The following is a 25,119-nucleotide window of genomic DNA, read 5'->3' as shown; positions in this document are numbered from 1 at the left end:
CGTTTTTAAAGGACATTGAACACGTTTTTATTTCATTTATTACTTGGATTGGATTTAAGATGTGAGTAGTCTGTCCCCGAGACTAGCTGGTGGTCCCTGGTTGACCTCAAAATGAAACAGACCGGGCTTCTAAGAAGGTCTTCGGCGTGTATGACGCACTTGGTAACGCCCTTCCTGAAGATGAAACAGGGAAATGGCTGTTCATGTGTCAAGAGTGATCGCTGGTCCAAACGTAGCCCCGCTTACAGAGCATCAACTCCCTGATTAGGTTTATTGTCGTTGCGGCAATGGTCAGCGGAGACCTCACATTGTTGGGGTTTGTTCACCGTTCAGATGGAGTTAGCCAAAGGAACGGGAACTGGGGGCGGGAGGTTTGCTCAGAACAAAGAAATGGTTCATGGACAAGCTTGACTAATGGAGGATTGAAAGGCCCTCATGAACAAATTAGAATGGACCAAGGACAGATAGGGAGATTACTGATATTTTTTGTTGAGAATAAAATCAGCCCTTTGGATAATACAGACTAGCCAGTCTGTGTGGAGATGCTTTTTTTTCGTCACTATCATGAAATTTAACCTGCACATGTGCATGTAGTGAGATGTTTGCTCGTGGGTTCAGTGACATTAGCTTGGCAAGGGGAGACTTGGCTGCAACACAAGGTTTTCTGAGGCCGCAGTTTGTCTCTCGAGTTCAAGAAAAGGATGGGGAACTTCCCATGCATGTCATTTTAGTCCACAATGACATTTGCTCCAGGAGCCCAAAACTGATCCTGCAACTGTTCAACAAGGCTTGAACAGGCTCTTGAACGTGAACCCCCGGGGTGGTTTCCCGCTTGCAGCCTTTTAGCTTGTTTGAATTGCCCCCTCAGTGTGGAAGCCAATGATTGAACTCTAATAATTGAACTCTATGATTGTGGTGGGAAAACACTCCAAAGGTATGGGTTCAACAGACTTTGTCCTGTTTACATCCTTACAACTGCTGCTGACCAATAAGAGAAGAGAGCGCTGCCCTGTAGTTTGTTGTGACGCATTTTAGTTTATGTAGGGAAAAAAAATGAATCGGCCGGGGAGATGGATCATGTGTATAAACCCATCAACTGATTCAGAGCAAAGAAAGCCTGATAAAAGCACACTTAAAGAGAAGTCAAAAATATGTTCTATGCAGGCTCACTAGTTCAAACAAGGAAATATGATTAATATGAATTATGAGATAAAGCAGAAATCAACCCAAACATATTCTTTTCAAGAATAAGTTCCCAGAAAGGCCCACTAAGTTGAAACATGGCATTCGGATGAATATTGCATTTGTGGAATATGAGTTAAGCAGCAAAATCCACCCATTTTTATCCATCTCTGGGGGCGGCCATTCTGTCACTTCTGTCGATTGAAAATGACATCGAAGTTGCTCAGGGCTCAGGTAACGACCAATCACGACTGACCTGTTTTCTGAAGCTAAGCCGTGATTGGTCGTTACCTGAGCCCTGAGTAGATGTGATGTCATCATCAGTCGACAGAAGTAACAAAATGGCCGCCCCCTGAGATGGCTAAAAACGGGTGGATTAACGCTTATTCCACAAACGCAATATTTATCAGAATGCCTTGTTTCAACTTGTGGGCTTGCATAGAACATATTTTTGAAAAAAATATGAGTTGACTTCCACTTTAAGCAGCAAAATCCACCCGTTTTTAGCCATCTCAGGGGGCGGCCATTTTGCCACTTCTTGTTGACTGAAAATGACATCACAATCGCTCAGGGCTTTGCTAACGACCAGTCATGGCTCAGCTTCAGAAAACAGGTCAGCCGTGTTTGGTCGTCACCTGAGCACTGAGCAGTTGTGATGTCATTTTCAGTCGACAGAAGTGACAAAATGGCCGCCGTCAGACATGGCGAAAAAATGGGTGGATTAACTCTTATTCCACAAACGCAATATTAATCAGAAGCCTGTCTTTCAACTAGTGGGCCTTCATAGAACATATTCCTAAAAAAAAATGTTTGGTTTGACTTAACACTTTAAGCAAGTCAAGAAGCACAGGTGGCTGTAGCTGCGTTTTAAGGACAAGCATGCAAATCCGCAGGGAATCATTCCTGATCGTGTAGTAACGAGTCTTTCTTGCTCCGTGGATGTTTTTTTTTTTTTTGTTTTCCTCCCAAGACAAGAACAGTGAGTCTTGGAACAGAAGCATTTAAAAAGGCCCTTCAAGGTCGCAGCGTCTGCCCAATTTACCGCCTTCCGATAGTTAGTCACTCACCCTCCATTTGTGTGCTTGCAGGCGCGCCAAACTACGGCTGTACTTGGAGCAGCTGAAGAAGCTGGTGCCTTTGGGTCCAGACAGCACCAGACACACCACACTGAGCTTGCTGAAAAGGGCCAAAATGCACATCAAGGTATTAAAGGACCCATAACAAACGAGACACAAAGACGGCATTGTTATTTTGTCAGCCAAAGGTTGGGTAGACCTTCCCTCTAATTTCGTAGGGATGGTGGTCTTCTTGGCATTTACAGAAAATGTCTTAGGGGCTGATGATATGAAGGATTAACTTTTGGGCACACTTCCAAAAGATATGTACACACGAAGAACACCATGCCTGCGGTGAAGCATGTTGCTTTGAGCTTGTTTTTCCTCCATCTGGAACTTAAGTCAAGGTAGTAAGATTTCAAACAGAGTAGTTCCAAATACCAGTCGTTTATTTTGGGGGGGTGGGGGGGGGGCGAAAATCTTCAGATGTCTGCTTAAAAGCAAAGCTGAAGGAACAACGATTGTTCTGTTCACCAGCGGCAGAAGCGGCAGCGCCATGTGCTCGGTGGAAAATTGAGTTTTAACCCTTCATTTCCTGTTTATTGTGCATGCTGTGCAAACATCATACCGCCATTATTGTCGTCTGACCAGAAAAGAGCCTATTTATAGCGTGAAACCTCTTTTTAATCCACCACAAAAAAAAAGAACCCAATCCATTCCCACAACCAGGCAAAGCAGTGTATTTATTTATTTACGCTTGGTCATCTGGCCACTTCCTTCTTGGATGTTGAAATGCACTTGTTTAAGCACATTATTTTGTAGCTTGGCCGGGTTGACGTGAAAACAAAACTGGTTTGGTACGCTTTCAGTTTTGGTTAGGCTTTGGCTATTTTTTTTTTTTTTTTTTCAAAAATGGCTTGAATATTTTTTATGTTATCAGTCACAGTTCAGCTTGCTGAATGAGCGCGGCTACTCGACCGGCGGCGATCTTTTTGTACGGAACTAGTAGCAGTCGTGTCGTCGCTAGCTTACTTTTTTGACTTGCATGAAATGAGTTGACCATCTGCGTTGACATTTTGCTTGCATTTCTTACGCAAATGTACGTTTAGCTTGGAGCCAACGTCTATTGATTTAAGTTGCCTGTTTTGTGTCTGTGTATGTTTGCAGAAGCTGGAAGAGCAGGACAGGAAGGCTTTAAACATGAAGGAGCAGCTGCAGAGAGAGCACCGCTACCTCAAACGCCGCCTTGAGCAGCTCTCGGTGTCTGGAACTGTGGAGCGCATCCGCACTGACAGCATGGGCTCCACCATCTCCACCGACTCGGAGCAAGGTACGCCGACTTAGCAGACATTTACACCACGCTTCAAAACGGCGGGGATATCTGACCGTTGGACTTGCCGGCTGGCGTGGAGAAAAGCATAAAACAAACCATATCAGTCCCACAATGGGCATATTCCAATTTTACATTAGCAGCTCATCAGAATGCACATCCATCCATTTTGTAAAGCGCTTATTTTGCCGAGTGTGACGTGGAGTCTGGAGCCTGGGTGCGAGGCCTCAACGGTACCGTTGTACGTTTTTTTTTGCCATGGTCTTGGTTGTAGATTCAGCTAAACGAATGGCGTGAGCCTGACCTCCATGTGCTCTTCCACTCAGTCATGACCTACAGGTGCCTGACACACATGTTGACACCATATCGGTTTGTTCCAACACCTTTGTTGCATTCCTCTGGCTAGTCTCTGACCTGTGGACCTCACATGTGGAAAGCCACGTGTTAATTAGCTTTCGACCTTGTTCTTGAAAATAAATTTAAATCTGACTTTAAGAAAGGAGCAGTCCCACCTTGCCAAATCATCATTTTACCTGGAAAATGTGCTTTTTTTTTTTTTTGCGTGATTGGATCATAACTATTGCTACACTCTAAAAACAATTTGGGGTTAAAAAAGGACCGATCCACTACTTGGGTCAATTTGACCCAACATTCTGGGTTGTTTTGCAGAAAACAACCCCTAAATTGGGCTGTTTTGTACAAAACAATGCAAGAAGGTGGGTCAAATTGACCCAATTTGTTGATCGGTCCATTTTCTACCCAAAATTGTGTTATTTTTAACCCAACTGTTTTTAGAGTGTATACTGTTCCCGATTTTCACCTGTGGACCTATCTTTAGCTATTTGCTGAAAAATTCACCCATTCGCATCCTATTTTGCTGTTTCTGCAATGGCCTAAAATGCTATAAGATGGCGCCAAGGCACTGGCTAATAAGAAAGTAGTAATTAGGATCAAGGAAGTATTGTTGAAGTGATACATCTTGACTGAGCGATCTTTGTATGTCAGGGCGGAGTTTATTTTAGCCCGTGTTGGTAGTGGAAGATATGGAGAGTCTTTGCCACCATGTGCGCGTACACACGTACTTCCTGTGCATTTTTTCAAAACCAAATAATATGTATGCCATTTTTAAGGGTAATATTTGTACGATGATTGTATTGGGATCATAGTTGGTGGTATGTTGGTATACGGAATTAAAAAGTTTGCCCTCTGTTTTTTTTTGTGTGTGTGCAGAGGTAGACATCGAGGGTATGGAGTTCACCCCTGTCGAGGTCGACAGCGTGGGGAGCATCAGTGACCCAGAGGAAGAGGAGGTGGAGGACGAGGAGGAGGAGGAGGACCACTACAGCCTCCAGAGCAGCTCCAGCGACACCAGCTACACGGCCCCACATTCCCACAGACTGCAGCCACACCACTGTTAGACGCCCGTGGCCAGACCATCCAGCTTCTTCGACCCCCCCGACCCCGCCGCCTCCAGACCACCGCCGCGTGTGTGTACCCACGACCCACATCAGAGCAGTCCACAAAGGCCTATGAATGTCACGCAAGCCTTCCGAGCTGCTCTCCCTCCCTGACCCCACTTCGCCTTGTTGTATCATGTCTCAACCACCCAACCAAAACACAAAACAACCTATCAGTCAACCAACCAACCAACCAACCAACCAACCATCCAACCAACCAACCAACCAACCAACCAACCAACCAACCAACCAACCAACCAATCAATACAAGCAGCCAACCAACTGACCAACCAACCAATCTGAAAAAAAAGATCAACAATACACCAACCAACCAACCAACCAACCAACCAACCAACCAATCAATACAAGCAGCCAACCAACTGACCAACCAACCAATCTATAAAAAAAATATCACCTACCAACCTACCAACCAACCAACCAACCAACCAACCAACCAACCAACTCACCCCTTAGCCCGCCTTGCTGCAGGCTCACAGAGAGCAGTGAGGGACTTCTGTTGTGAGATGGATAGCTTTAACTTTTTAATGCGCATTTGGGAGTCTGTGTGTGTGTGTGTGCGTGCGTTTGTATGTGCGCGTCAGACGATAACACAAGAAAAAGCTTTGCGTCATCTCCACATGGCAATAACACGCAGACAAAATGCCTTCAAGTATGCAAATCACCTCCATCGGTTTCCACAGTCTGTACACAACTAGGACCTCATTAGCCTGCCGCACCGCACAGTACAAGCAATAGTCAGACACTTGAGTGTGAGGAAAAGATCAATAGTGTTCCCACGCCAGAATCAGGAAATATTTGAGCTTACCACTGGATAGGTGAAGGAGAACCAGTTAGCCTGGTTCTAACAATGAAACAACGGAAAATACAGTGCACCAGCACCCTAAAATTCCACAAAATCCCAATCTGTACAGTTGCATTTTTATACAGTGGCTAGTCATAACAGACGCTACAGTTGTGTTCAGAGTAATAGTAGTGTGTTAAAAAAAAAAAGTGAATCAAGTTAAAAAGTGCTTCTAGAGAGGGTCCTTGGTTTACAACCGAGTTCTGCTCTTTCGGCGGCAACGTAAGCCAAAGTCAGAACGCATTGGAGCATTTCATATGTTACTCCAATTGTCAAGTACATTACGGTAAATATCTGCTTTCAAAACACTTGTAGGCTGTGAATCTAAAAAAAGCTTTCAAATGAAAAATTGTAAGTATTACGCTGCTGTGCAATGTAGCTCATTGCGTATTGTATCCTCGATTCCATAATATGGGATATCGGGACCATCGTAGCCATATCGGAATTACGCAAAAACAGTGGCAAAGTCATAATTGCAGAAAATATTTGCTCGAAATAAACCTTTAAGTTATAAATAGAAACGAATCAAATGAAAAACAGTAAGCGTGGCGCTAACTTAGCTGTGTGTTCATGCACCACGTGATTCTTCCGCCTCTGGGCGAGCTACGTCATCGCGTGCCGTTTGGAACCTTGGAAGGACAGTACAGTCGTAAACTGAGGACCCACTGTAACTGCGTTTATTTACATACACTAAAATGCATTGGGAACGCCACATGTTCACTTTAACATCCAAACAACAAAAAAAGCTCAAATATATTCTTGTACGGGAAATGAAAGAAAGATTTTTTTTCGTTACAAAACATATTGTTTCCAAGAACTGCTTCATTTGCGTTGAATGGAGTGAGCCCATTTTAACGCACCGCTACGATCCTGAACACAGCTGCAAAGCACAAATTGTTAGCCTAATAGCATAATCACCTCAGTCATTTTTAAATATTTCCGGAAAGCAAGAAAAACAACAACAATTTCAACAAGATGAGTGCTGTTGCCTTGATTGAACCCTTTTCAGGTTACAATGACTTACATAACTGGGTAACTGCACAGACATTTTTTTAGCAAGCACATTTGTAGATTTTGTTGCTATTCTGACTGCAAGTGAGTTAAAAATGACTTCTGCTATTAGGCTAACTATAGCCTCCAGATTGACAATGTTTTGAAAAAGCCACATTCTGCGTATTTCTCGCCATTTTCAGTCTTTGTGTTAAACTAAAATAAGATATGCTAGTCTTAAACTAGGCTAATCCTCCCCAAATCCACCAGCCATATTGAAATTGTGACGTGTTTTTTGGACAAAAACAAACCGTAAGAGTCACAGAGCTGCCGCGGAGAACACGAGCAATTTGATTATTTATCGTTCCCCGATTATTTTTATTTTTTTTTGGTTAGGTTGCCTCACCACTACTCCACACTACTGACCACTACACTATAACACCCTATGGTGTGGATGGACTACTATGGCCTTTTCGCAACTCTATTTGCTCAGTAGCGAAGCGATGTAGCAGAGCATGCAGGAGGAGGGTGCTTCCTCCGAGTGTTTCAAATGGTTCCGGCGGGACCACGAGGCGCCACTGGAGATTCGCGCCCCAGCATACTTAAAAAAAAAAAAGAAATTAAAATGCCAAACTACCAAATGTCACAATCGGCATTCCTCTGCAGCAGCTCTGTCACTTTTTTTTTTTTTTTAACTCTGTCTTTGACATACCCTTCCCCTAAGATGACCAACTCATCATGTTTTTTTCTTTTTTTTTTGGTCACAATCTCTCGTATTTGTAAGAATAATGATAATCTTTTTCCTAACCTTTAAGGTTACAAACGACAGTCACTATTGACGGACGAGGCGCTTCTCTTGGCCACTTCAGGCGACATCTTTTCGAAAAAAAGGTCCATCATGTTTGGCCTTGTAAAAAAAAAAAAAAAAACTAACAAAAAAAGATATAAAAGGCTCAAAATATCTCAAACCCACACAAAAAATGATCACTATATTCATCATTGTAGTCTATTTCTCGCATTACATTTTGTATTCTATTTTCCTACATGTGCTCTTTTAAAAAAGACAAAAAAGTGAGTAGATAGATGTATATTTTTTGTGTGCACATACATACTGATTTTTGTATATGTAATATGCAAAACTGACTAAGTATGGATGTATACACAAATACAATGCAAAAGCCTTTACAGAGATAATAATGCTGTCACAAGTGGCTCTAGTAGGTTTACATGGCCCAAAATTTCACATTGACATTTTTTTCATCCCACAAAATTGCTTGTTTTTATTGTTTCTTCACTAGTTTATTTTCATTGAAAAATAAATTTTCTGTCATAATAATTGGGCTATAATTTCCTACCTTAAAAAAAAATCACAACAAATTATGTTATGAACTTTTCCACATTTTTTACAAATATTCTAAAAAAAAAAGTTTTTATCTTGTCATTTTCTACTTTTTCCTCCCCTCGTTTTGTTCTAAAATGAAAGTTTAACTTAAAAACTAAACTTTGTACACTTAAAATGTCTCTCAAATTCAGGCTTTTTGGCAAAATGGACTATTCTTATAAAGTGACTTTTTCACTCCAAATTGTTTTTACTTTACATATTGGGATTTTTTACTCTGAAAATGATACCTTTTTCTTGCAATATTGCAACTCTTTGTTGTTTTAATACTTAATACTTTAATACTATTTTTTTCATGTAACATTCTGAGTTTCTTTTTTTTTGTAAAATGACTTTTTACTCTAGAAAATTAATCTATTTTCCCCCATTGTCATTTCGCGATCCCCCCTTGAAGTCTTTATCATCTTCTTATTTCATGTTTTTCTTTTTAAAATTCAGACATTTTTTCCCTCGAAATAGACTATTCTTGTAAACTAACTTTTTTTTTTTTTCCTGAATATTCCATTTTCCCCCCTCCAAAAACTATTCTTTTTCTTGCAATAGTTTAACTCTAGTTGGATTAATACTACTAGAATGTTTTTCTTGAACAAATATGACTTTTTTTTTCTCCCCCCCCAAAAAAAAGACTTTAAAATAACTTTTGTCTTTCTTTTTTTGGGGTCGTATTTTTCTCGTACTATTACAACTCTAAAGTGACCACCCATGATATTGTACAGTCCGGCTTCATGAGAACCACTGGAGACTGAGCGCTATTATCTCTGTAAAGGCCAACTACTAGTGGATGCAGTCTCCTTAGATTGTGCAGGTGTACCTAATGTAGTGGCCCGCTGCGTGTATGTATAGCTTTGTACAGAAACGGAAAAATGAATCTACGTCGAGAGAGACTTATGGAAGGGAGTACGGGGGCAGACTCTCCTGCTGTGTTCTGTGCCTTGGTGAGCCGCCCGGCCCTGATCCCGCCCCCGCCCCTGCCCCCAAAGCCCGGCCCCCCACTCAGGTTGCCCCCCCTGCCCCCCCCCCCCCCACCCCCACCCATCCACTCCAAACGTCAACCAAAAACACTTCCAACCAGCAGGGGGCGTGCCAGGAGAGGTCCGTGCACCCCCCACCTGACCTTCGACCTTTTGTCGCCCCACCCTCCACACTGGTAACGCCCCACGGCAGCTTCTAGTCGCCCCCCCCCCCCCTTAAAACGGTCACCACCAGGGGTTGGAACTTTTCAGGCTTGAAGCGTGTTTTATGCGAATGTTTTTTGTTTTTGTTTGTTGTTTTCAAAGACTTTGTTTTAGTTGAGCGGGCGTGGCCGGGAGAGGAGCGATTTTCAAGAATAATTGACCCGATGGCAGCTTTGCGGCGTGATCGTCTCCCCGATGTCCCAGCCGAGGCTCGGCTCCAACAACAGTGTTTTGTTTCTTTCAGTTTGTTTGTTAGCTTCCACGCTGACACAGCAATATGACCATCGTGCGCTTTTTGCGAGGGCGGCCAGGGTTGTTTTCTTTTCTCTTAGCTTTTTATTTTGGAAGACAAGCAGGTGTTTCTTTTTAATTTTTTTTTTTTGTTGTTGTTTTTTTTTTTTTTTTTTTTTTTTTTTTGCTTTTGACTCTGTGGTGCGTTTAATGGTGACCAACTCTTGACGACCTCCTATCTGCACTCTCTTCAAACACTGCAGGAGGGCCAAGAAAAAAAAAAATGGAGATTTAAGCGAAACAAAAAAAAAAAAGCTTTTTTTTTGTGTCGTCATTGACAGTTTACATTCATGTCGAGGATTTGAACATGACTGTTTGTAGCGTTCTTTTTAGTCTGTTAGTTAAAAAAAAGTTTGGTAGCGGGTTGTTGCCACACTCAAAAAAGGCTCAGTAGCACGTAATGACATGAAGGGTTTGTTGTAATCTGGGGAGTTTCTTAACCAGAAAGGCCACACCCCATTCAAACAGAAACCAGCACAATGGATAAGCAAGGATATCTTTTATTAAATAATTGACATAAACAAAGCCTGTAATAGGGAGACTCCCAAATCTCGACATGTCATTACCAATATCAAGCCCCCTTCGTCTCAGGATTTCCTGCCCTGTTGTGGTGTCTCAAATTTATTTTTAATCGCTGTATGGTGGCAGCAAGTTCAGTTCACCTGACTTCACAATATGTAGCACTTTACCAAATAGTCAGCAATTACTCCCCCCCCCCAAAAAAAAATAGGGGCTTCAAGTTGTTTATTGCCACGCCCAGTTCCAATTTACTTTTAAATCAAACATAAAACAACACCTTGCCTAAAGGCCCCACTAGCTTAAGCAACAGATTGAACACATTTTTTTCAGCAACTACATGAAGACAGACAATTAAACAGTACTCTCATATTCTTTGTCCTCCGCATAGAGTGACTAGTGCCGTACTGATGAGCTCTGAGTTACGTTACTATGTATCCTAGGACACGTCCCACTGCAATATCATTGGCTGCTTCAAAGAGGCAAGGACTGCCTAGAACTCAAGCGGGATTCTTCATTACGCCTCAGTGCTTACTTACACTGCCCCCAGGTGGTCAAGGTGGGCACGTCAGAAGGAGCAGACTTTCGGATTCTTTTCATTTTAATCTATTGATGTCATTGCTGAATGTATTTGTAAGTGATACTGAGCCTTTTTTTTTCATGTGGCAGCGATTCGCTTTGCTAAAAAGCATATTAATGGCATAAAAGATGATCTCTTGCACAGAACCTCCCTCTTGGGATGAGGACGGAGCGAGCGAGGCAATTTGCGGGCCACACGTGAGATTACACCAACAAGATTGACTGGCGATTGTTTGCCAAAGACTATTGGGCCACACACAAGAATGAAATTTAAAACTAAACAAAAAAAAAGGAATTACAATTTTTAGGGAATTTTTCTTTAGTATTAGGAGAGGGAATTCTGACGAAAAAGCAATTGAAATTGTATGGAGAAAAACGTAATTGCAGTTTTATCAGAGTAAAGTCGGAATATCACAACAAAAAGTCGAAAAGGACAACACCGAAATCATGTTTTTGAGAAGAAAAAAAATTACACACAAAAAAATACAACTGTTTAAAAATGACGTCTTTGTAAATTACAACTTTTTCAAAATCTTAATATTACAATTTTAGTCACAACTTTTTCCTTGTAAATGTTTTTCCCCAAAAATTTTCACTTTGCTTCCAAATTTTTATAATGTAATACGTACATTTCTCAGTGTTGTCCTAAAATGATTTCCTACTTGCAATAATTGCATCTTTTTTTAAATCATACATACTAAATTTTTGTATAAAATCTCTTTTTTCTTGTAATATTTTTCCTTTTCCCACCTCAACGTCTAAAGGTTTTTCATTCATTTTTTGCTTGTCAATGACAAAAGGTTATCAGATTAATACATTTTGACCTGTAAAACTAAAATAAATCTAATATTGCTTTTTTTCTTGTAAAATAAAAACACCTCATAGTATTATGAGCGAGTCATTATGAATTTTGTAAAATTATGAGTTTGTTCACGTAAAATGTAATTTCTTCCCCATAGTACTTTTTAATATTACAACTTTATTTTGTACCCAAAAATACAACAAATTACTCTAAAAAAAAAAGTATTCCCGAGTTCTCAAAACATCACTTTTATTCTAAAAAAAAAAACCCCAACTGAACCATTACCACCAAATTACTATTTTGATCCGTTTTTTTTTCTTTTCAGTGTGGCCCTAACAGCCCTTGGTAGAATGTGAGTGACTGACATTGTCAGTAGCTTTGGAAAACACTTTTAACGACGTGCCTTGTAAAAAAAAAAAAAAAAAAAAAGTATTTTCTTAAATAGTAATTTTATGGAAAAAAAAAAAATATATATATATATATATATATATATGTATATGTCTGTAATAATCAGCGACTGATTATCCACTGCACACGCTGGAAGTGCAAATTGAAGGCTGTGATGACGTTGATGAGTAGTGGTCTCCTGTGCATCATGGGTGCTTGTCAAATCAATATTCCTGCCAAATACAAAAAGTCACTTTTGAACACCCTCACCATGCCGAGTAACTTGTCAAATGTTTGTAATTGCGCGTAGCTTTCGGGAGAGCAACCTTTCTAATAGATTGAAATAATAATAGAACAGTGTATTAAAGGACATTCAAGAAAAGAATGGTGTGTGCGGAAACAAGGAACTGCAAATGCGGAGGGAACATTTTTGACTGGGCTGCGTCATTAAAACGTACTGCAAAGTCGCCTGAACGATTTGGCAAAGTCGTTCAAACGTAATGATAAAGTCGTTGGAACGTATTTTGTATAGTTAGGCTAAATACTCCGTGGCATTATTAGGAAAAAAAAAAAATGCTGTTTTTAGCATTTAGACGATGTTTTACCAAATACGTTCAAACGACTTTGTCAATACGTTAGAAAACCATAACCCAAACCAAAAAACGTTTACTCCACATTGGCAGTTCACGCTTCCGTAGGCGGCTAGTAGGGGGAGCGTTCTGTGCCAGAGACCTGTGAATATGTTCCTGATAGCAGATGTGTATCATGCGTTCAACGAGACGTTATAAAAGGTTTATGTGCGCGTGTATGTGAGTGAGTGTGCGCGCGAGTGGGTGCGTGTGTGCATGAGTACCTGGTGCTGGCTACATTTGAGCAAACACTTGAAGGTATTGTGTACGTTCTCATTGTAATATAATTAAAATGTTTTATACTTAAAACGCCGCCTCAGCTTCATTATTGTGCTTGGTGGAAATGAGTCGCAGGATATACGTATAATGTATACTGTATATGTATGTCTATCTATCTATATACCTGTATACACGCGTATGTGTATGTACTCCTATAGTATATAAATGTTTCTTGTAATTTTTTGGGCTACGAAAATTACTTTAGATTTGTGAAATTGTGTTCCTCAAAATTACTACCTTAAATATTTTTTGTCACATTGCCATTTTTTTGGGGTGGATATTAGAATTTTATTCCTCAAGACTCGGTCGCACAGCTAACTTCTCAAATGGACTTTTATTAAAAAGTCTTTTTTTTTGTGACTTTATACTCTTTCCCACAATACTTTTATAATTTTTTTTAAATGATCCATTTTCCCTCAGTGTTATATATTCTAGTTTAAGTCCCGTGGAGGAAATGGAAGAAAAACCCAGCTGTTTGTCCATACGTATGCACGTTTTATTCAATTTCTCCCTCTTACAAGGAAACAGTTTTTATTTTACTGTCAAATAAATACTTTAAAGCAAATTAAAATACCTTTAGAGCACACTGAAAAAAACAGAACACATTTTTAAACATTTTCATTCATGAATTTTTAAAGCCATGAAAAGTCTATAAAAATAACAAACAAACCATTTCTATTAAAGAAAAGATCAACAGTAGATTCTATAGACCATTAAAGCTCGACAAAAACATAATTCTTGCAAAACTGGTCATATCAATCAGCCACAATTTGTCTTATAGTTGAAGTTGACCATTTCAACTTTGCAGTCATTGATATGTTCCATAGTTTCACATCAGCAGGCACCAGTCCAAAATTTTGTATGTACATAATTTTTCACTTTTCTTTCCGGCGTACAAACAGGATGATTCTCGCCTTGTACACCCACTCTACGAAAGTGTGTTATTGCCTTTGCACGCACACACGAACTACTGCTTTTATTCCAGTTGACTTAAACACCAAGGCGTGTCTTTGAATGATTGACTATTCAGGCCTAAGTAAACGATTAGTAAGTATCATTTGCGTGCAGGTTGGTTGCAAGCTTTCGTTGTCATGCCAAAAGTCAGCCGTGTTTTTAAGACAAGACATTCGAAAATTTGATCACAAAGTGCCAACAAAGAGTACGATCATTTTTTCAGAGTGGCTTATGATACGTGTTGAAAAGCTGCTTGCAGTCGTGAAATGTGCTGTTGGTCCAAAGCCTGCCAGGGCTCCCTGAGACTCTTCAAACTGGATGATGAGAGAGATGTCCCGCGGTCCTTCATCTCTCCTCCGTCAGACGTACTGCTGAGGGTTCTGCGCGGTAGAGGCAGTAGAGGCCAGGCTCTTGGTGGCCCCTTTAGCCTTATCGGAGTTTTCCTTCACCGAACTCCGGAGCAGCCGCTGGGGCGTCTCTCCTGCGTCCACACAAAACCAAAACACAGCGTGTGACTCGCACGGCACTTTCGGAGACACCTTGCGATCTATTTTTTGTCTGACCGGACCCGAAACCAACCCCCCCGACCCACTTCACGTTGTAGAACATGCTGCTACGATGATCTCACGAGTCACATTCCAAAGGTTTGGATCGGGCTGACGTGTCAGACAGGCCTTTGCTGTTACTTTTCGACCTACATTTTGGGGTTCGGTCCTGGCCTGTGCCCGCATGCTGGCACAGGGAGACGGACACCTTTTAAACGCGTCACTCCATATATATGACTTTGATCATCTATGCTGGTCCAGACAACGACTAGGATAGCTGCCAAACGTCATCGAGAGTGCTGATAATCCCTTCATCTTAGGCATTAAGTGCTGCTAGACATCACCTATAGCTCCAGGCAACATGCAAGGTAGTGCTAGACACTATTTAGGGGAGTGCCAGACACATTCGAAAGCAATGCTAGACTTCATCTGAGGTTATTGATGGGCGTCATCCCCTGTGACGTTGAGAGTAGTGCTAAGCAACATCTGGAATCGCGCCAGGCATCAGCCACAGCGGTACTAGGTCTCACCCACAGGGGTGCTCGACAAACCAAAACTAGATGACCTCGCCTGTGGTGTTAGACATCATTCGAAACTAAAACGGATACCAGATGCTCCAAATAATGTATGGTATTGCTACCGCGCCCGCCCGTGCTAACTACATTGAACATCGCAGCACCGAAACGGCTCCTGTGCAGGAGAAACCGCAAGTCGAAGGGCTGACCAATGGAAGCGCTCCCTTGGACCGTATAAACAATGGCCGCTGTTAAATAAAGCGGTTACACGACAACTTTCGACTCGCTCACTCCCTAGCCTAATGAGCTTCAAATAAACCTCTGCCGTTAGCATTCCTCCCACTGCATCATATCGTGGTTCATATCGTGATATTATCGTATCGCGACATTTGGATATCGTGATATCCTTGATTAATACATATAATAATTTTAGGAAGGTGACGATGTGTTCCCATTCTGTATTAGCATTAGCATTAAGCTAGTGGACTAAAGGCCGAGCTTTGTGTTGTTTTACATATCCAAAAGTATAATTCTGTTTATTTTATGCTCAATTTGAAAGTAAACTTAAGATGGGCGTGGCATTAAACAGCCTGAAGCCTCTCGAAGAACTCTTTACTACTTGCCAGAGTTTTCTCGTGATATCAATTTAATTGAACTCTACCTACACACACACTTTTTTTAATAGCTTTTATTTCAAGAGGTTTGCACTGTGTCGAGTAAACAGTTTAAGATTTACTTCAACCGTGGCTGGCTGCGCTGCCCTTCAATGGCCACGTGCTGCGCAAGAAAAGGTTTGCCTCCGAAATACCGTAACATTCATGTTTGCTCCACCCTAGAAATGCCGTGTGAAACTACCTACTTTACTCACTACTACTAATTCCACACCCATCACAGCTTTTCCTCTGAGCACATGCACAACCTCACTCCTCAGTAACATGTATCACGAACTGGATGTCCGCAAGCCACAACATGAGGTTCACCTGCACCACTGAATGACATCCAACATGCGTGTATTGAAGAGATAAAGTTCTTGTTGATGTCAGATAAAGTTCATGTATCATATCGTTGTATCATTGTTTCAACAATGCTCTAGACTAGACTAGACTAGTCGGCTGCATCGGGTCAGCAGTGTCTCTTGTTATCGATGGTGCTGGTGTATACCCCATGTTGTGACCCGCTCCGCCGCTGGCGTACTCACCAGGCCGCTCAGCCTGAGGCCGACGTCTGAAGGCGGCGGCGGGACAGAATCACACAACAGTGGGACAGCGGTGACGCAGCGGCACCACGCACGTCATGCAATTGATTTTCGCGTGCTGTTGCTTGTCATGGAGTCAGATCGAACAACTTTTCTCCCTCTTTGTCATGGCAATACACACCCAAGACATGCATAATAGCCTGACAGAAGACTGTAAATTGGCCGTAGATGTGAATTCGGTTTGATTCGGTGCACTTGCATCGTTCAAATCAAAACCGATTCCGATTCAAATGAGTTTTTGTTACACCCCTATTAATCAGAATACTGTGTTGAGACTAGTGGGGGCACGCATAACATATTTAATGCAAAGAAACGTTTTTGACTTGACTTACGCTTTATATCGATACGTGATAAATCGAAATTTGGGCATTTTAAACCGAAAAGCGATCGATTAGACATCGAATCGAAATTGGGCACTTGCGACTAACAGTGGAAATCCAACTTTAATGATGACAGTATAACATCGCTGATGTGTTAACCCCATTCCTCATTCGCATCACAAAGTAGTGTTGCTTCGGAGAGGCTGCATTGAGGATTGCAGTTTCAAAACAATTCCATACAATGCTTGATTTTTGGGTCTATGTTGCGGTCCTATCGGCAAGTGATTCTGACTGTACACACGAGGATCATTTCCTACAGTCGTGTTTCCAAATGAGATGCTGCGTGTCGTTGATGAAGTGGATTTAGTTAAGTGGACCAACCTTGCAGGTTCGACAGTGCGTATTCCAGCCCTTTCATGGCTTTCACTTGGTTGCTTTTGAAGCGGGCCAATCCAAACTCCTGAGTGTGGACAGTGGGGGGAAAAACAGGAAACGGCTTTACGCGGAAGACAGATATGAAGAACACAACTTCCTATTTTGAACTTCTGAAGAATTTTTATGCCCTGCGGAGAACAATTCACTTGGGCGTTTTTTTTTTTTTGCACAAACCAGTTGAATATGTGTAAACAATTCAAATAAGGTGAGGAGTTTCACGTTTCATGTTTTTAACCTCGCTGTAATAAAACGGGAAAAAAAAGACATTGAGGTACCTGGATGGGTCTGGAGAAGCCGTAAATGCTGGAGGAGATCCAGGCCTCTCGTTTCAGCTGGGTGACACCCGGCTGTTCTGCCGAGTCTCGGAAAACACATCGCTCCTCCACTGACTGGCGAGAGAACACAGACAAAGACGAGTCCAGCAAACCACTTTTAAAGAAATGCTTTTTGGGCCATTTGTAGAGTTGTGTGTGTGTGTGTGTGTGTGTGTATTTGGCTATTGTCAAGTGGCGCACCCTGGACTGGTCGTCACCCAATCACTGTGCATTAATCGACATAACAACCATTTCTACTCACAACAAGGGCTATGCATGTATAGTAAAGACAATTAGAGCCACCTAGTGGCCACTATCTGAAATCTTTCCTGTGGGTAAAAAAGTGGCGTTTATTTCAGTGGAGACAAGATGCCGCTCAGCTGGCTGCGCTCCTACTGCAGTTTTGCAGCGCTTTGGTCAGACAATGTCTTTGATCGGTGTCATCGTAAAAAGACAACATGAGCGGCATAATTCCAATTGGTGCTGTTTTGTGTGTGTATATGTGTGAGTGTGTGTGTGTGAAGCAACACACATGCAAAATCACTGCTTATTTCAGCAAGCCCTGTCAAGGACATTCGTCTTCATTTGAACATCTCAGGCGAGTTCACATGCTGCTGTTCTGAAGATAAAAGTCTTGATGTGAAGACGTTTTCACGTCTGTCACACACGATCAAAGATAACGTTTTTACATGTCAAATTTAACGGAAGTTAACTAACTTGAGAACAAGATCCATTTGTAAGACATCTGTTAGGTTGAGATCTGATGTTCTCATTTTTACCACATACAAGTTGTTGTTCTTCTTCTTCTTTGCATTTCCCATATTTTACACCTGTATGACTGTAAAAGTTCAAAAAGTCCTGAACTGAAAGAAGCAGCGGTAAAGGTCTGCAAAGGCATTTCAAATTAAGAATGCAACAGTCTAGTGGAGTCAAAGTCGGTCGCCGTTATTGCGAGTAAGGGTTATGCCACCAAATATTATTATTCACTTTAAGTTAATTTAACCCTTGGGTGGTGTTCAAGTAATAAGAACAGCAAACATTGTTAATATTTGCCCTTTACCTTTGTTAGATCACATTTATGATTTAATGTGCTATTTGTTTTTCTAAAAATAAAATGTAATTAAAAAAAAACAGAAAATCCTATAAAAGTGTGTTATCACCCTGAGGAGGTTTCAGAAATGCCTTCTCATTTTTCTTTTGATCAAAATTGGAAACAGGTTCCACTTTATTGAGTGCAGCAATAAAACAAGATCACAGTAAATATTGTGCAATTAAGTTAAATAAACTACAATAACCCAAAAGACTGTTTGAACTTCCTTATTTGTTTCGACAGAACAGTAATATTAAAATAAATACATTTAAAATATATCCCCAAAACGAATCATACTGCAAGCCAAAGACGAAAACGAAGGACATTTTCGCTATGATAATAGCTCGTTTTATACTCTAAATGTAAAATGTAGGTTTCAGTTAGTTTACTTTTTTTTTTAAGCAGTTTTGTTTTTATTTTATTGATTTTACTTAATGAAAAGGTTTTGTAATTCTTTATTTTTTTATTTCAGTGGTTGTGACACTTTGAGTTGAAGACTTGATCAAGTTATTCTGCTGTTAAAATATCACCACAGACCTTGCATTCAAAGCAAAAAAGGGCATTCTCACCATGAGCGTGGTGTGGTTGAGGTTCCAGGTGTAGGTTGTCAGACTCCGGCTAACCGGGTCCACAATGGAGTCCTCCACAATGTACACGGAGCGCGACATGCCGGTGGGGAAGAAGCGCTCGGCCCAGCGGGGCAGCCGGTTGGTCTTTGTGAGCAGGCGTCTGGAGAGGAGCCGCTGGTCTGTGGTAACCTCGCGGTAAACTACGTCCTCCGTGAGGACGTGAGTGCTGGACAACGACAATGACTCTTTAGCGCTTAAACATTCAAACGTGATTTAATACTATGGTGTCATGTGATACCTGAAGGGGTTGGGATAGCGCTGCCAAAACGCAGACACGACATGATCCCAGATGCTGTTGATGTCACTTTTGCTAGTAAAGTACTTGACCATGGTTCTCCTGTTGATGGTCCAACTGATGTGTTAACGTGCAGTCACTTGTTGTGACGACACAAAAAGACAAACGGGACGCTGACTCCATCCAAAGTCTGGTACGGTCCTGCAGAGATGAAATGACAGTGCATACTATGCATTAATGGGGACATATAATGGACATTTTCTCTGTAAATTGCTTGTTGTATACTGTACAAATAGTGAGTCTCTTGAGTGCCTGTATTTTGTGGTGTGCCACCATGTAGAGGATTGAAAATGTACATTACTGTATGATTGTACATGTACATGTAAAAGTTGAATAAATGTAAAAAATAAAAAGCACACTACAGGCGCCATACATTATTGTATAACCTATCTATAAAATTGCCATAGAAAAGATTTTCATATGGTTAATAAAGCTAAACATATGAACATGACGCTGTAAACGTGACAACATGTTCAAGTTTATTTATTGGAAATTACGTTTTTGTACATGCAAATGAAGTCAGATTACGCAAGCACACAATATTGATTTTAAGTATCACGTTGTTTCGTAGTAGTTGGGCTAAAGGTTAATTCAATAGCGTGCTAATGTTGCTAAAGCAAAACGACAGCGAGAGCCAAGCACACTCGTTCTCAGAAACAATCACATATCACATATCTTATATGAATCGTTGTCGTTTAGTTGCCACGCAATTATTTAATTATTGTCATTAGGAGCAAATCCCATTGGAACGAGAAATAAGTAAAGGATAAAGGAAGTTGGTGAGCTAATACAAGCAGGTCAGACGCCGGAGGCGACAATAAGAAAACACCAATATTTACCTGTTATTTCATCAAATGATACGCTGGCTGAAATATCCACGGTCTGAGTGTCTTCTTGTTTAAGAGTCAGGATACTAAGCTATGATTAGCCATTTTACACCGAAGACATACTCTCTCGACATCCTTGGTAATCTATTTTACACCGTTTGGAACTTTGACGCCATCTTGTTACTGCGGCCAAGTGAGGTACTGCAAACATGGCGCCCGTAATGTGACTACGAACGATTGTGACACAGTTACGATTTAAAAATAAACCTGGTATATTATGTCAATATTTGCAGTTTCGTTTGTTCGCATCTTTTTGTATACAAATAAGTACACACCCTTCCCCCCTACTGTTGTCTGTGCACCAGGCTCGAAACTAAACAGTGATATAGGCCGGATTACTTCTTGGATGGGAGACGAGTAGACCGCCGGGTACAGGTACAGCAAGCGGATTCATCGTTTACTTCCCTAGACCTCCAACAGAGGCCGCTGTTTACTTAGACCACGTCCGTTTTCATACTTATCCTGTAAACAATTGAATCACAAAATGTAATTTTGGTTAAACGCGGATTTAGGGTTACCACGACGAATCATCCTCATATCTTCTGCTGTATCTCCAACTGTCAAACATTCCGCAACCACATCCACAAATCGAACAAATTAGGTCATTATCACTACCGTGTGTGGGTCATTTCAGAATTGGAGGACCTTTGTGCCACCTCAGGAAATTTTAAATTAATCAATTTACTGTACTATGTACAGAAACGTTCACTTGAGTAAATTATACTTTTTCTGCGATAATGTATGGCTAAAGTATTTCTAATTATAGCTCGAGAGCACCCCCTCTTGGCCAACGAGGGGAAAAAAAGATACACGACCAGACATGTCAGCATTAGGTTATCTGCTCTGACCATGGGTAGACCTAAGATAAGTTCGTCTCTTCTGTTTTTTCAATGTCTTCAGTCATAATGGCGTATCACCAAACCTACACAACCCTCTTGTTCATATCACCGGGGAAAACGTTTTTCTGGTCTAGCTAAGCATGTTCTTGACCAGTAAGCACTGCGGCTCGTACAGCTAGCATGTTGTTTGGCAAAACCTCTTAACATTAGCATTGCTTTGCAACACTGTTACTGTAATTAGGGTACTCTATTACCAAAATTAAATTAGCATCAAATCAAATTTTATTTTCTCACAAAACAAATATGCATTTTCAGCCCTTATAATGTATTACAAGTGTGAAATAGCATAAGCATGCAAGGCGTCACAGGTAAAAAGAGGTACGGAAATCCCTTTCCCAGTTCTTATCTTGTTGCTCTTTTCTCCAACTTTCCTCTTTCGTCTTCCCCTTCCGTCCCCGTCCCTCTTCCTCTGCACGCGCTGCTTTCACCGCGTCCCGATCCCCCGCTTTGAAGTGAGTCACTCTGGCTCTCGCCATCGCCCCATAGCCAAGGCCTTTCTGGTCCCTCTTTAAGACTGTGGCCACGGGTCGCTTGGGCCCCCGCCCCTCCGGACCCAAGCCCCCGCCAGGCCGCCAGCCGCAGCCGAGCATCATCTTGTAACTGTTGGCGGAGGGTGGGAGACAGTAGTAGGGGGCGGGCGGGGGGCGTTTCATATTGAACTGATGCAGTGTGGAGGACAGATGTGTTGACAGGTCGCTTGTGTGCTCCACACCGCACACTTCGCACCACCGAGGCTGCGCCGAGCTGGGAACACATAAAAGGCAACGTCCTTAAATAGTGGTAATTGCCTCCACTCTAATTGACGCCGCACCTCAATTCACGGTCAACTTATGTCAAGAAATTACAATATGGTAGAAAATGTCATTTATTTCTGCACTTCAATTAAAAAAACTCATTATACACATTCATGAAACAAATGAAGAGGACAATTCAGTAGTAATTTCTAAGGTCAAAACGTTCTGATTGTTTTTCATGTAATTCTCAAATTTCTTAAACTGAAGGGTTTTGATAACTGTAAACTATGCTTTTAATTTACATATATATATATATATATATATATATATATATATAAATCAAAAGCATTTTAAATAAATTAAAAAATGTGTGTGTATGTGTGTGTATATATATATATATATATATATATATATATATATATACATACACACACATTTTTTAATTTATTTCACTTGTGTATTGAATCGGTATTTCACTTTTTGAATTGAATTTATGAAATAAATTAAATGTTTGACAATATTCTCATTTATCGAGATGCACCTGATACTCAGAGTTGAACACGGTATAACAAAAACATCCTCTGCAAGATCATGGGAAAATTGTGTAATGTGTGATTAAAACTTGAATTGACATGGTAGTGCAACATCCTGTTCTCAACGTTAGCGTAAAGCAACAAATTGAAGCCTTCAAATGGCGCTCTGAACCGCTTTCCGCTCAACGTTGGTTTTTAAATGTTTTATTTGTTAACAAAATGTCAGGAAAATGTAGTTCCAACAATGAGTGTTTTTTGAGGAGACATTTCAACATAGGCTGCTAAAAGACACTTATTACAGATTTGCAAAATGCAGACTTTGCTCCAACTTCTTCAATCTTAGAAATTAAGGTTATGAAGAAGTTATAGAAAAGTAAAAAAAAAATGAAAAAAGTATGAACCCTGGAATAAATACGGAGCTTGGGACACTCGCAAATCAGTAAGGACGGCTAACCTGGTATTAGTTTGTCTCGGTGGACTCCTCCCGTAGCTCTCCAGCTCCTCTAACACGCCGCTGTGGCCCGCTGAGGAGGGACCCGGTGATAAATCATGTGACCAGTGCACACACAGTCATGTAATCAATACGAGGTGGATGTTTATATACCCTCCGAGGCGAGATCTTTGGCATCCCGACCCTGAGTGTCGACGACGCCCACCCAGGCGGCGCCTTCCTCCAGCAGCAGCCTCACCGCAGCTCTTTGTCCCGACCAGCTTGCGCACATCATGCCTGTCCAAAAAAAGGTATCCTGGAAAACAAATGAAGAGTGTCCACTTATTCCTGAAATGGAGGAAAAATGGGGAATTTGCCCTGAAGACTGACTACAGCACCCAGGTGGCAGACAGAGCTGGGTCTCGGTGACTCAAGTAGAAACACGCTTTGAGTTGAGCATGAATATAGTTCACTTGAATCCAAAAGTTACAAATGAGTGTCAGCTCAGATCGAAAACATATCAGGTATCCTACCCTGGATAACGTTTAGCTAAAGTTCTTTAAAACTTTGAATTTAACTAAATTGAATTTAGGGCTCAGAGATGTAGTATTAGCTCAAACTAAATTAGTTTGAAATCATATATTTATATAATAATAGAGTTGCACTTAAACTAACATTGAAAAAAAATAAATGTAATGATATAATAAAAATGAAAAGGATTAATAAAAAAATAATTGATACTGTTTATAAAAGTAACTAAAACTAACTACAACAAATATCCATCCATGCCATTCATTATTGTGTTTGTCAATTAATATCATACATGTTAATTTTAAATGTGTTTATTTTGGTATTGCTGTACATGCGTCCAGAAAAAGGAAGGTCAAACAGCCATGTGAGGATTGTAGTTTACTTTATTACACAATGCTGAGTGACTTTTTGCTCTCGCCAAATACATAAAAAAAAAAAAAAACTAAAATTAATAAAAAATAAAACAAAGCATTTTTGAAAAAAACTAACAAACTTCCTCTAAAAACTGTAATTAAAAATAACGAAAAAACAAAAGTCAAAACTAAATCAAAACTGATTAGAATGAAAAATCCAAAACTATTATAAACCTGGTCCCACGACGTGACATTAACAATCATCTTGGCCATTTTAATACAGTTCATGGGGTATTGCTTTGGTGATAATTCAGTTTGGTTGTTGCCGTTTAGAATAAGGAAAAAAATACACAAGGTTAAGATTTGTAATCATTTTTTTATTGAATTAAAAATAAAACTTGTATAAATATTATCAGAGCGTGCACCTGTTTGTTTGCTTTGAACCGACACAGTACTCGTTTGTAAAATGTTCACATCGTTTCTTCGCAGTCACAAATGAGAGCGTGACCTACCTGGAAATTGATGTCCACCCCCTTCGAAAGCAAGTCTTTCAGTCCAGCGAGGTCTCCATCTTGAGCAAAGCGCAGCAGCTTGAGACCCTGGAGCTCCGAGTATATCTCAGAGTTGGCGTGTCCGACTCTCGTCTCTCTTGTACGGTTGCCTTCCCCTCCTCCGGTCGCTCTTCTTTCCACCACAGCGGCATCTGTTTCAGCCCTCCTTCTGTCTCTTTTGCTGGAACTCCTGTTCGTCTGCTTGTTTCGACGATGTGGTCCATGTTGTCTTTTGAAAGTCACTTGATCATCTCTAAGGAGGTTTTCATAGAACTGTCTGGCGTCTTGTCCGCCGGATGTGCTGCTTGTTTGAGGTGGTGGCTCAAACGCGTCTATGCTGAAAATGTCCTGTTTTCTGGCAGGGTAAAACCTAATCCAGACATTGTGAATAACTCCACTATTTGGTTTTACACCCCTCGGCGAGAATTCATTGCGATATATATCGTTAAGAATGACGCGAATGTTACGACTGACTACAAGCTAACATAGCATTAGCTACTAGTTTTCTAGGAGTCTTTTGCCAGTTAGCTAGCGTCATTGAATAACACAGCACATAATTTATCCATAGTCTACTAATAAACATACACGATTAAAATTACTTTTGTTCAAAGAAGGAGACCATGCGTCGCTAAGATAAACGATGTGGTCCGGAGTAGATTAACGTTTTCGATACAATTCTTCTTCTGAAAGTAATAATGATGGTAGCGATTTCAGAAAAGGTTCGTTTGCCCCCTAAAGGATTGGAGTTGACTTGCAATGAAATTGAAGAGTCTATTCAAATTCAGTACAGGAGCTACTCGGTTTACGACGTACATTTCGAGGTTACGAACAGCACACGCGCACGCACAAACTAAAGCACGTATGCGTTTTCATTAAATTAAACATATATGTATGAAATAACATAATTCTTATTTTG

General features: G+C 40.8%; 3 protein-coding genes across 4 annotated transcripts in view; 1 reads left to right on the top strand and 2 right to left on the bottom strand.

Annotated features, from left to right (window-relative positions):
* The window catches only part of mxd4 (MAX dimerization protein 4), a 33,351-nt gene extending 22,063 nt beyond the window's left edge, over nucleotides 1-11,288 (top strand). The window contains exons 4-6 of the mRNA XM_086033668.1: nucleotides 2,271-2,385; nucleotides 3,405-3,567; nucleotides 4,798-11,288. Coding sequence (XP_085889794.1) covers nucleotides 2,271-2,385; nucleotides 3,405-3,567; nucleotides 4,798-4,985 — 466 coding nt within the window. The 3' untranslated portion in view covers nucleotides 4,986-11,288. The remainder of the gene's footprint in view (nucleotides 1-2,270; nucleotides 2,386-3,404; nucleotides 3,568-4,797) is intronic.
* Nucleotides 11,289-13,407: 2,119 nt separating this feature from the next.
* Nucleotides 13,408-21,033, bottom strand: LOC147146194 (PRELI domain-containing protein 1, mitochondrial-like). Of its 2 annotated transcripts, XM_086034054.1 has the most exons (7): nucleotides 20,125-21,033; nucleotides 19,229-19,426; nucleotides 18,931-19,156; nucleotides 17,233-17,346; nucleotides 16,904-16,982; nucleotides 16,146-16,171; nucleotides 13,408-14,368 (listed from the first exon to the last, which is right to left on the bottom strand). In XM_086034054.1, the coding sequence occupies exons 2-7, from the start codon at nucleotides 19,318-19,320 to the stop codon at nucleotides 14,333-14,335; spliced, it is 573 nt and encodes a 190-aa protein (XP_085890180.1). In that variant the 5' UTR covers nucleotides 19,321-19,426; nucleotides 20,125-21,033; the 3' UTR covers nucleotides 13,408-14,332. The 2 variants fall into 2 exon arrangements, with proteins under 2 accessions (XP_085890180.1, XP_085890179.1); XM_086034053.1 differs by lacking the exon at nucleotides 16,146-16,171 and having other exon boundaries at nucleotides 20,125-20,983.
* Nucleotides 21,034-21,270: 237 nt separating this feature from the next.
* gpank1 (G patch domain and ankyrin repeats 1) lies at nucleotides 21,271-24,928 on the bottom strand. The gene is given in 5 exon segments (XM_086034052.1): nucleotides 21,271-21,815; nucleotides 22,793-22,862; nucleotides 22,943-23,084; nucleotides 24,165-24,565; nucleotides 24,568-24,928. Coding segments are annotated over 5 exon segments (1,074 nt in total). The 5' UTR covers nucleotides 24,587-24,928; the 3' UTR covers nucleotides 21,271-21,373.
* Nucleotides 24,929-25,119: the final 191 nt, after the last annotated feature.

The sequence above is a fragment of the Filicampus tigris genome, chromosome 6 (genome assembly GCF_054856515.1).
Source record: "Filicampus tigris isolate MCC_2025a chromosome 6, RoL_Ftig_1.0, whole genome shotgun sequence".
Classification (NCBI taxonomy): domain Eukaryota; kingdom Metazoa; phylum Chordata; class Actinopteri; order Syngnathiformes; family Syngnathidae; genus Filicampus; species Filicampus tigris.
This window is presented reverse-complemented; position numbering and strand designations above follow the sequence as displayed.

Coding starts and splice junctions, on each gene's coding strand:
- LOC147146194 (XM_086034053.1), bottom strand. CDS start 19,320: ATGGTCAAGTACTTTACTAGCAAAAGTGACATCAACAGCATCTGGGAT. Junction 19,157..19,228: donor CGCTATCCCAACCCCTTCAG/GTATCACATGAC, acceptor GTCGTTGTCCAG/CACTCACGTCCTCACGGAGG. Junction 16,983..17,232: donor GCTTCTCCAGACCCATCCAG/GTACCTCAATGT, acceptor GTCCACACTCAG/GAGTTTGGATTGGCCCGCTT.